The sequence below is a fragment of the Hypomesus nipponensis genome, chromosome 23, assembly GCF_054491055.1.
Source record: "Hypomesus nipponensis isolate SF chromosome 23, ASM5449105v1, whole genome shotgun sequence".
Classification (NCBI taxonomy): Eukaryota; Metazoa; Chordata; class Actinopteri; order Osmeriformes; family Osmeridae; genus Hypomesus; species Hypomesus nipponensis.
The window spans coordinates 11,475,126-11,486,486 of NC_140383.1; the positions used below are offsets into that span (position 1 = coordinate 11,475,126).

The 11,361-nt window shown below is 46.0% G+C and overlaps 1 protein-coding gene across 10 annotated transcripts; it reads left to right on the forward strand.

Annotated features, from left to right (window-relative positions):
• Positions 1–1,865: 1,865 nt before the first annotated feature.
• LOC146234229 (uncharacterized) lies at positions 1,866–10,289 on the forward strand. Of its 10 annotated transcripts, none has more exons than XR_014741833.1 (4): positions 1,866–6,601; positions 8,343–8,481; positions 8,630–8,870; positions 9,107–10,289. XR_014741833.1 is itself a non-coding variant. In XM_084689948.1 (4 exons), exons 1-4 carry the CDS (start codon positions 1,893–1,895, stop codon positions 8,413–8,415), a joined length of 471 nt encoding a protein of 156 aa, XP_084546074.1. In that variant the 5' UTR covers positions 1,866–1,892; the 3' UTR covers positions 8,416–10,289. The 10 variants fall into 10 exon arrangements, 7 of the variants coding, with proteins under 7 accessions (XP_084546074.1, XP_084546072.1, XP_084546073.1 ...); XR_014741834.1 differs by having other exon boundaries at positions 1,866–6,276; positions 6,366–6,601; positions 8,630–10,289; XM_084689948.1 differs by having other exon boundaries at positions 1,866–1,958; positions 6,181–6,276; positions 6,366–6,601; positions 8,343–10,289.
• The last annotated feature ends 1,072 nt before the right edge of the window (positions 10,290–11,361 follow it).

Genomic DNA, 11,361 nt, shown 5'->3' on the forward strand with positions numbered 1-11,361 from the left:
TCTCCAGGTTCCCCAGGACTTCTCCAGACAGATTCTGAACACAGCCATATAAATGGTCCTCAAAATAAAAACTGGCATCGATCCATGACTGTATCTGGCTTTGAGAACACATTGAGACATCAACAACATATAGTTTTATAATTTTACAAAGACAAAAACTAACAATTAACACTATCCAGGTAAAGCATGTGAAGGGGGGGAGAAAGGGACTGCACCTTGATTCTTAACAAAAAAGTGTTCTGCTCTCTGGCTCCAGCTCTGTCCTGGTGGTCTGATGGACAAAATGACCCCAAAGAGGAGATGGAGGAATCCATTGGGCCTCTGGGGTAGTAGTAGAGACAGGTGCTCCGCCAGGAATTTTGGGCCCAATGACAAAAATCTTATTGGGCCCCCTCTACGCAACTGTTGTCACCACATCTCTATGAACTGTCCCATCAAAAGCTTTACATAACTCTAATTAAAGGCTTACAACTGTCTTGTTTCTTTTAGTTCAATACTAGTACTAGTAGCACAATATTTACTGCTGGTGATTTGTGCATGCAAGTCTTCATGTGTAGGCTACATCATCATCTGTGGTGGCCAGTGCCCTCACAAAAAGCCTCTCTTACCCTTTTTCCACCGACGCGTTTTGGGTCCTGGTTCCGAGCCGGTGCTTAATCTCGAACCAGTTCTTTCTTTTTCAACAGCCTTGAGAACGGGCTACGAATAAGGGAAAGTGTTTTGCAAATAGCACCACTTTGGAACTGGGCTAGAATGGGAACCAAGTAAGAACCGCTTGCGTCAGGGGCGAGGTTACCGTGACCAACAATACGAACAGAATCTATCTAACCGCTATAGCGGTTTATAAATCCTTTCAGCTAAATGGTACGTATAAATCAAAATGTGATGAGAAGTGGGCAGTGTAGTTGCTGAAAATGTGCTTATTGATGAAACGGCTAATTTGTAGGCATCGCAGTGCAGACACTAGTTGCTGAATTTGATCATAATCCTATCAGAATGAGTGAAATTACAAACAAAAATGTTATGAGCTATTGAGCCTATATTTAACACAAATGTAATACACAAACAATATACAACAAAATGTTAAAAATGTTGCGCTGATAATGCCAGTGTTGTCATACTGCTGCGAGTCCAGGTGTTGCAAAGGATGATGGTTTTGCCCCCTTTCGCTGCTGTTGGGTCATGCCGTTATCTTTCCGTGGCCTCCAACTGCTCTTTAACACAAGTAAAACCAAATACATGCTTTTCTATCGGTCACTGTCTGCACCCGCCTGTCCGTCCAGCATCAACACTCTGGACGGCTCTGACTTAGAATACGTGGATAACTAGCCTATATATGGGTGTCTGGTTGGATTGTAAACTCTCCTTCCAGACTCACATTATGCATCTGCAATCAAAAATTAAATTTAGAATCGGCTTTCTATATCGCAACAAGGCATCCTTTACTCATGCTGCTAAACATACCCTTGTTCAATTGATCATTTTACCAATCCTCGACTTTGGCAATGTCATATTTAAATTAGCCGCCAACAATATACTTTGATGCAGTCTATCACAGTGCCATCCGTTTTGTCACCAATGCCCCATACACTACCCACCACTGCGACCTGTACACTCTAATTGGCTGGCCATCGCTTCACACCCGACGCCAAACCCACTGGTTAGGTATTTACAAATCCCTGCTAGGTAAAAAAAAATTGATATGTTGTATCTTAGCCAGGTCGCAGTTGTAAATGAGAACTTGTTCTCAACTAGCCTACCTGGCTAAATAAAGGTGAAAAAATATACATATATATGGCTCCACTGGTACAACCAATTGGAGTGCAGTCTGGGGTTGCTCGCGCTGATGAGACCCAGTGGCGGGAATAGCGGGGTAGTGGACTGCCTAATTTATGGTGCGGACATTTGGTTTATCGAGTAGAGTGCAAAAGTGTTGTATTGTGTGCGTTCAGATACATGTAAGTATTTCTAATGCTTCTTGTTGTGTCTAGTTATGCCTTTATGAGTCTGTGTTTGGTATTGCAGTAGTTAATGTGTTTTCTGATGCCGGAGCCGTGGTTACTTTATCAATGCTACGTAATCGTTGTTAGCCAGCTAGTGACATATTTACTTGCGTATTCACTAGCATTATATTTTGAGTAGGGCTGACGACATTGACGCTGAAAATGCGTCAACATCAATATTTTAAATTGACGCATCTTTTTTATTATTATAAAAAATACAAAAAACACTTCAATTCATTATAACAAATGTTCTTCTTCAATATCACAACGTAATTGGTGCTTGCATGACGTCAGTCGTTTTTGGCTCAAGTCATTGGTCGGCTCCAGTCAACGCTCAAATATCATGGCAGCTGCAGCAGAGTCCGACTTGGTTCCGACACCCGAGTCCCCAAATACCCGAGGCTTCAAAAGTATGGGAATACTTTCACTTAACGCTATCACCATAGCCTGACTGCCAGCCCAACTTCTCCCCGCCCACAAAAAAATTTGGTCGGGAAGTTGGGTCTGGAGGGTCTCGTATTGGGGGACAACTACAGAAAACCAGAATCTGGGAGTACCAATGAAATTGCCAGGGTGGGCTTTATACGATGATGGACAGATGATCAACAGTAACGTAATCACCCACGTCACAAAAGAGCACTTTAGTTGAATTTGTTTTGAACAAAGAACATATTACGTTGCTCTGATTGGTTGTAGGTCTATCCAATTGAGCGAAGAGGCATTTGTTTTCCAGGCTTGTTTGAAACACGCCCCGTAGTCAAAGCCCAACGAAGAGTTCTCAAACTCATATTCTGACTAGAATTATGAGTATGACAAAGTCAGGCTACTATCACCAAACAATAAGGTGGTTTGTACACTGTGCAAAGTTGCAATGGCATACCACAGCAGCACTTGCGCTATGCACGAGCCCCCGAAAAGAAAACATACAGGCGCTATACTGGATGATTGACTGCCAGAAAAGGCAAAAACCACCGTTGTCTGGTGTTGTCTATTCATGTTTATTAGGGAGAGCCTTTTTAATATATATTGTCATTGTAGCTGCTAAATAAACGCATTATTAAAGCTATAAAGTCGTCTGCCTGCTACCTTAGAGTTTCCATTGAATAAATGTTTAGGTAGGTTAGAGTTTTCTGGGTTTATTCTACGTTGGTTGATAGGATGGCTCTCTAGGTTAGCTCTTGCTATTTAGCTAACTTGTTAACCATAACCATGTCGCGTTGCTAGGACAATGGAGGCATATGAAGTGATTTAAAGATGTTAGCCCTACTCCGGCTCTAGTGTGTGGTATATGTACACTACCTGGGGCCAGTTGCACAACACCTTAAAGGTGACATGACATGCTGTTTCTGGATGCTTTTATATAGGCCTTAGTGGTCCCCTAATACTGTATCTGAAGTCTCTTTCCCAACATGCGCTAATGTTTACAACGGATGTGTCGCAATGGCTCGTAGTAGGGATGGGCGTGGTTAATCGAATATCCAGATATCCTTAAGTAAGTTAGTATTCGAATACTTTTTTCGAATACTTATGAGCGTAGTTTAATATGAAAAAACATTTTATTGAAAAACCGTCGTGTTGTGAATTCTAATAGTTGTGACGTTATAAAATGATGAAAACCATCAAAAAAGGTAGGCTACGCCTGTGTTCTGCTGCGAGTCTCCTTTCATTTCATTTGGCGCTACAAGAAGCATAGTGTCCTGGCTAAGCAATACCTCGCAGCAACCTCAGGTCCTGCAGTCTTTTCTACGCGGGCCTGCTCGTAAATCGACTCCGTACTCGCCTCTCCCCTGAGCATGTTTACATGCTAATTCTCCTGAATAAAAATGCGTATGGCTAATACAGTTGTGGCTTATTTATATTCTTACCAGTAGCCATGTAGAGCTAGCGTAATCGGCTGTTTATGTTTGCATTGTGTGGTGGCGCACCGTATCCTATAGGATTCCGGTTCCAAGTTAATATCCAAGTTAATATGCAATAGTTCTCCATGTGTGTCTTTCGTTTTTATCGAGGATAGCCTACCCAATGTGTTTAATTTAGCCCAATGTAGCCTACTTTTTATTTCACATAATAATAGGCTAATCGCTTCTCCGTCAAATTAAGAGCCTACGTCTGAAGACGCAGCGTTTTTTCAAGTTCATTGTCTTTTCGTCATGTTAATAAATTGATCTTTCATTTGTTTTCTTTATTCAACCCTTATTTAATCTAATAGCTTAACAGTCCCAATTATTGCCAGAATGTGTGGTGGTTCATGTGTTTACTGTATGCTTTGCTTCACGTCATGCTAATTACATAACGGAACCACATTAACAAAATAGATTATCCGGATATTCGAAAATAATTTCGGATACTATTCGAATAGTGAAATCAGTTAAAATCTCCATCCCTAGCTCGTGTTGCTGTAAGATGCCTCAAATTTAGCCATTTTCATCTGATCACCCTGGTTTGCAGAGGTGCACACAGTTATTTCAATGTGGACAAAGGCGGATATCGCGCACGCCATAACACCAACAGCAGAACGGTTATCCAAATAACAAAGAAGTGTACAACACTCGCGTTACAGCGTTTGAATTCACACACACACATTTAATGCCATCTACCTTTACATTAGCGACAGTAATTCAGCTGGCTCGTACAGTAGCCCCGTTGCTGTAAGATGCTTCGAATTTGCCCATTTTCATCTGATCACCCTGGTTTGCAGAGGTGCACACTCATAATAATTTCAATGAGGGGAAAGGCGGATATCGCGCACGCCCATAACACCAACGGCTTAACGGTTATCCAAATAACAAAGAAGTGTACAACACTGGCGTTACAGCGTTTGTATTTACACACACACTTGATTCCATTTGCATTTATCTTTACGTTAGCAACAGTAACTCAGCTGTTGGCTGCAGAGCTAATGTTACAGCCACATTCTAATGGTAGCAAGCTAGGTAACCATATACAGTAAAGCAACCGAATGATATAGCTTTAGTTAACTTACTTGTCCAAGGTTTGTAGCTTGACCAAGGAGATTTAGTAATGATCCAGAATTTAATTTCAGCAAGGCCAGCTTTGTGTTGGCTCAAGTTGAGGAAACAGTAGTGGCTGAAATGTTTGGCGTAGACATGCAAAACTCCAAGCACTGAGCAACTGTTGTGCTTCGTTTGTTTGCTCGCCATAATGTCTCTCCAGGAAAAACCGATATCGCACTTGCCATTGCACGGTGGTAGCTCAGTTTCTCATGGGCGGGCCTGATGATCTGGGCGGGCAAAGCAGAGAGAGGGGAGGTAACCTTACTCGTATCTACGTCACTTGGAGGAGATTTTCAAACTGAGCGTTTGAGCCTTCATTTTGTCAAATGCGGAGAAGAACACCCAGGGATTTGTTTAGACCTATCGAAAATTCTAGCCACTGGGGGACCAAAGGCAGGCTAGGGGAACTCATATTAATGTTAAATAACCTCATAAAATGAAGTTTTCATGTCATGTCACCTTTAAGTTTTTTCCTTAAGTATGACACTTTAGGGTAAATTTCTCCTTAGCTAAGGGATTTACTTAAGGGGGTTGCACAGAATCCCTTAAATGGTTTCCTTAGCTAAGGTGAAACGTTAACGGATTTACTACATTAAACGTGATTTCACAGCAGTAAAATTCAACCGTTTCCACGGTGACCAGTTTAATCAGTTTTATCGTTATTAGGCATACATCACCTTACAAGAGCTACAGTAGAACTAAAAAAGGCAAGAAAACCGAATTGGTCAGAAGAGGAAAAGATTGTCCTTCTACAGGAATATAGCAAAAGAAAACATACTTAAAAGTAAATTTCAGAAATTCAAAAAAAATATGATAACCTAACTGTAATGTCCAAAAAAGAGATCACGCATTTCAGGAGGGAGTCCAACAAAACTGGTGAGATCAGTGAGCGCTTCCCCATGTACATCCATTCCGCCAATGTGAAACCATTTGTCATGTGTATGAATAAATGGTGAAATCAATCACATGAGTGTCTTGACTGAACTATGGTTGGTTAGTTCTGCACTGCTGCCGGTTCTGCCCTGCTGCCATTCCAGTTTCGGTCCATGTTTCCGTCGTGTTGTTCTTTGCGTGTCATGTCCTCTTCGGATCTGAGCGATGCTGGCGGTGTTGGGGATCTGTTGGAAGATCTCGATCAACCCTGTGATGAATCTCCGTCCAAGGACCTCTGCGCCGATGGAGTCGGCGAGGACTCTGGGAGCCAGGTCAGGTGCAGTTCTCGCTTGGCCGGGAAGTCGGCCAACATCAAGAGCTGGCCGGTATATAAGATCTTGGACACCCTCTACAAGGGCATAACGCCGCCGATGGGGTGCAACCACGAGGAATTGTTTCTCTTCTTCCTGAACAGCAGCGAGGCCACTCCATCCGTACCCCTGCGTGTTCCCCGGGGAAGGCGTCGGCGAAAGGAAAGCGGGGCTCCGCTTCCCGTCCTGCTGCTGCGTTGCCCGCGAAGAAGGCTTGCCTACAAGAGCCGACTCCAACCTGTGATCCCATTCTGGCAGTACCGGCCGCTGCCTCCGGTGCACTGTTCCTGTCCCCCCGAGGCTGGCCTGTCAGCGCATCTCAGGAGCCAAATCCTCGCAGGTATGGACATCAACCTTGTTCAAATACTGCTGGGTGCTACCGACCTGTTAGATAAACTTCTGATAGATGGCGGGGATGTGTCGGTGTTCCTGAAGCGCAGTGACCCCAGGATGTCAAAGAACTTGACTCTGCGTGGCGTTCGGTGTATGCCGTGATACCTTGTGTGAGGTGTACCCCATGCGTCGCGTGGAGCTAGACGATTACCTAGCTTTGATTGCGGATCTGGCCCTGCGCTACGGCGGCAGTCTTTTCTATGAGTACCAGAAGTGCATGTCCGCCAAGGCTGCCCTGCTCCTCCAGAAGTGGAATCTGCGGCTGGACTGGTCGGTGAAGGATCTCGACCTGGTGAGCCGAGTGTTCACTGGGCACATGCCGATCTTTTGCTCGGTGTGCGGATCCCTGGGTCACTCGGTCAATCTCTGTCCCAGAACCGCTTATGTGGCGGCTAAAACCGAGACGCCCAGGAGGCATTAACTAAGGGTGGTCGGAAGAAGGTAGGGCCCAAACAAGTACCAGCAGTCAGCCCAACGCTCTGTATTCATTTTAATGAAAATGTGTGTCATTACGCTAACAGCAAATATCTGCATGCTTGCAGTTACTGTGGGGACGCTCATCCACAAGCTGTGTGCCCTTGCCGTGCCCGCCCAAAGGCCAAGGGAATAAACGAGCGTCAACCCCAGTGAACGTTTAGAGACTCAGCATTGCCTTAGAGGGTCATCCCGACCGCTGTTTTATGTTGTACTTGTTGAATGGTCTAACTAATGGGTTCAATGCTGGTTTGTCTGTGCTGCCGACTGTTAGCTATGCGTGCAATAACCTTCAGAGTGCACTTCGTGAGCCAGACGTCATGGATACGCTCATCCAAAAAGAGGTAGCTAAAGGGTTCATGATTGGGCCCTATGAGGAACCCCTCTTTTCCCCGTACAGGGTTAGCCAAATAGGCGTAGCCACGCGAAAATACTCTGGCAAGAAGTGCCTGATAGTCAATCTGTCGGCTCTGCACGGCTGTGCGGTAAACATTATTTTGCTGTCCGGTTAACTTTCGGCTGCCGCAGCAGCCCACGCATAGAAGCTCGAGCGCATTCACTCTGTCATGGGGGCTGCTAGCAGCGCCGTGTCCATGAGCCAACGCAAAATGCCGTCCCTGTTAGGGCATTTAACATTCGCAATGCGCATTATCCCTCAAGGGCGTTCATTCGTGTCGCGTCTCCTAGATCTGTGCAAAACCGTGGCTAACCTTCAGGACACCCTGATGCTCGACGTTGGGTGTAGGTCGGATCTGTCCTTCTGGGCTCTTAGTGCGCCCAGTGGAACGGAATATTTTTTCTTTTACAACAACGAGGTAGAAACGTCCGCGGCCCTACAGTTCTACACAGATGCGGCCCTCTCGATCGGGTTCGGGGGTTATCACAGCGACGAATGGTTCTGTGCCGTGTGGCCCGCTGAGATACTGTCCCTGCCTCCGGAGCACTATTCTAGCGTGCGCCATGAGTTGTAACCAATTGTTATCTTGTGTCTGTTGTGGGGGCATTTATGGTGCAGGAAAAAGACCACAGTGTTCTGCGACAACGAAGCGGCGGTCCGCATAATCAATGAGGGAAGGTCTTTGGTGCCCGTAATTAGCCGCCTGGTCAGACGCCTCACCTGGACATGCGTCCTGGGCAATTTCATTTTGCGCGCAGCATACGTTCTGGGGCTGGCCAACCAATGCGCTGATTCCCTGTCTCGTTTCAAATTGCAGGAATTCCACGAGCTGCGCCCTCACGCATCGCCATACGGCCTGTCATGTCCGACGTTCCAGCAAGCCGTACTAGATCAGGGTCAGCTGGTTCCGCTGAGGTGCTGCGGCAGCATGTCCTGTCTGCTTGTCATTACATGAGGTTGGTGGTGTGCACCAATACATTAAAATCCTATGACTCAGCATGGTTTCAATATTCCTCCTACTGTGGTGCGTTCTCTGTGAGCCCTCTACCCGTGAACATGTCCGTGCTGTGCACTTTCATGGTGCACTGTTTCGAATCCCGCAAGCTGCAACCATCATCCATCAAGGCATCGGTGGCAGGTATTCAGTTCCACATCCGGTGCGCGGATCCTTCGGCATGCAGCCTTCTGGGAAACCCGTCTATCCGCCTCCTCATGAAAGGTCTACAGAAGCCAACCCAATCATGCTCCCTCTACTGCACAATCTGGTGTCTGCTCTGAGACAGGGATGCTTTGGGCTTTATGTCGACGCTCTGCTCGAGACAGTATTTCTCACAGCGTTTCTACGGTAAGGCGAATACACCACTAGATGCGCCACCTTCGATCCTTCCCGAGATCTCACTATGTCTGATTTAAGTATCTGAAGGGGGATGTTCACTATTGTCTTAAAACACAGTAAAACTGATGTGACCTGTAAAGGCACCCCCATTGTCATTGGTCAAACTAACAGTGCTTTTTGTCCTCTCTCCTCCATGGTACCTGTCATACCGCCCCCGGGCGACACCTGATGAACCCGTTTGCCAGTGGCGCAGTTGGCAAGGCCATGACCAGATCATGGCTCACGCAGCATCTCCGGCTGCTGTGCGAGTGCTCTGGCCTGTCCCCGGGGCGCCATACAGTGCATTCGTTCCGGATTGGGGCAGCCACCTCTGCTTCTGTGAAGGTGTCCGCAACAACGTTGAAAATTATGGGCCGTTGGTCGTCATCGGCCTATGAGCGCTATGTGCGCCCAAACGCGTTGGACATTGTGGAGGCACAGAAGCAGATGAGCACTTGAGACCGGCACCTGCATATGACCGTGTTGAGCAATGTTTCGCAGCTAGTACACAATATAGGCTTAAACTAGACAATGCTCAGCTACACCCCTACCCTAGGCATAGGATTTGAACAGGTCCTAGGCTTATCGACCGTCAAGGTCCTCATGTCTTCTGTGATCAGGCGGCAAGCAAGCGCTCAAGCTGGGCAAGCGCTCAAGCTGAGCAAGTGCGTCAGCTAGCCACCATTTGGTCCGCAGGCTTCTGGTGGCGGGGTGGCTTCGTATATTGCTGATGTTAACATGTCTTGGATCTCCACATAAACGTGCTGATCCACAGACGGGCTCAGAAGCGCTGAGCCAGCATCCTTTACAATGCCCTGGACCCATAGGATAGCATGCTCTGCTGACTCGTTCTTCATGCAACATAATATTCCCTGTCTGTGCACGCAGGCACCTTTGCGCACATCCTCAAGACTGCTAACTGGCGCCAGAGGTCGGGCCCCAGAGGCAGCAATCAGCCCTGTATGGGTAAGAAAGCTACCGGATCGTTACCAATGCTAGGATATCTGCAGGGTCTCCGTTGCCTACGCATGCATGCTGCATGCAGTAGGTCAATCGGTCTGGAGGCAGCCAAGGGGGACTCCACGTATACCGGCAGGGAACAGCATGCGCTGCCACACACCTTGTTCCTTCCCACTGATAACAGACAGTCATACATAGCTAATCACCGCGAGTTAGCATGGCCTGGGCATCCAGTTACGCTCTGTTGTCGAATGTATTAGCAGGATGTTACGTGGTGCGGGAGGAGCGACGCTCCGCTCTACGCATTGCATAGACTGGCGAAGTGTTGAGTGTTTTGGGGATTTCACTCGTTGCTCCCTGCCTCATGTCATGCATGCTGCAGTGAGGGCAGGGAGCGCTTCCCCATGTACATCCATTCTGCCAATGGGAGACCATTTGTCATGTGTATGAATAAATGGTGAAATCAATCACGTGAGTGTCTTGACTGAACTGTGGTTGGGATTATGGTCGGTGATCACTCGGAAAGGTATTGAGTCATTAGTTTATGCCTAATTCATGATATTATTGTTCGGGGCATGACTGTGAAGTAAACCACTAAAACCCTCTTCGGTGAGCCAGATGATGAAATCATCGAAAATAATGATGCAAGTAACGTTGCAAACGCAACAACTGTCCGGTGTTGCAGCCCAGTTAACCCTCACCCTCAGACACGAAGTGTCAAAGTAAGAAGATCTCTAACAAAGTAGCTTATTCAGTTATCGAATATAATTCTTCTTGAAGTGTAGTTAAAGTTCACATAGTCCTAAATATCTTTAGCGTCTTATATTACCTTTGTGCACGTCGGACTATAATGTTGCATTATCGCATATCCCCTCTTTTATTCATTGCAGAGAAAACCGGAGATCCTACCATCTTATCACTCCAAGGGAAGTTTTGCTTCTCCAAAAACAAAAATTAGAGATACAAATTGAGAACTTGAACGTGGAGCAGAGAAATTTGAACATGCAGAATATTTTATTATAGTACAAGATGAGCAAGCTCCCTGAAAAATCCTTAGGCGTAACATTAACTGTTATGGAAGAATAGGCATATTTATAACAAAATCTAAACAAAATCAAAAGATCAAATAATTAACTTTCAATAAAAAAATAATAATTGCCTATTAAATGATACATTTTTTTGTGTATAGCCTGTCAGATTTAATTGAAGAAATTATTCACTATAGCCTCACGCATAGTGTAGCCATTGTTTTCCACTTCTGCATCCTCTTCAAATTCTTCATGCCATGCTGCTCCTCCTCCTCATCGTACAGTGAAGTTCTTTGAAAGGTTGAACACCACCACACATGCTAAAATGATCTTGCATGCTCTGCCTGGATCTACACGGAGCTTAGCATGCAGGCAGTGGAAGTGGCGTTTCAACTGTCCGTTGACCCTCTCAATAATGGCCCGTGTCTTCCACAGACAAAAGTTGTAGTTCTCCTGTGTGGGAGATAGCCTGG

What these genes read in the sequence shown, in the direction of transcription:
- LOC146234229 (XM_084689942.1), top strand. Translation starts at nt 6,064, where the DNA reads ATGTTTCCGTCGTGTTGTTCTTTGCGTGTCATGTCCTCTTCGGATCTG. An exon ending in CAGGAGCCAAATCCTCGCAG is followed by an intron (nt 6,602 to 8,342) that starts GTATGGACATCA and finishes TTCAAATTGCAG; the next exon opens with GAATTCCACGAGCTGCGCCC.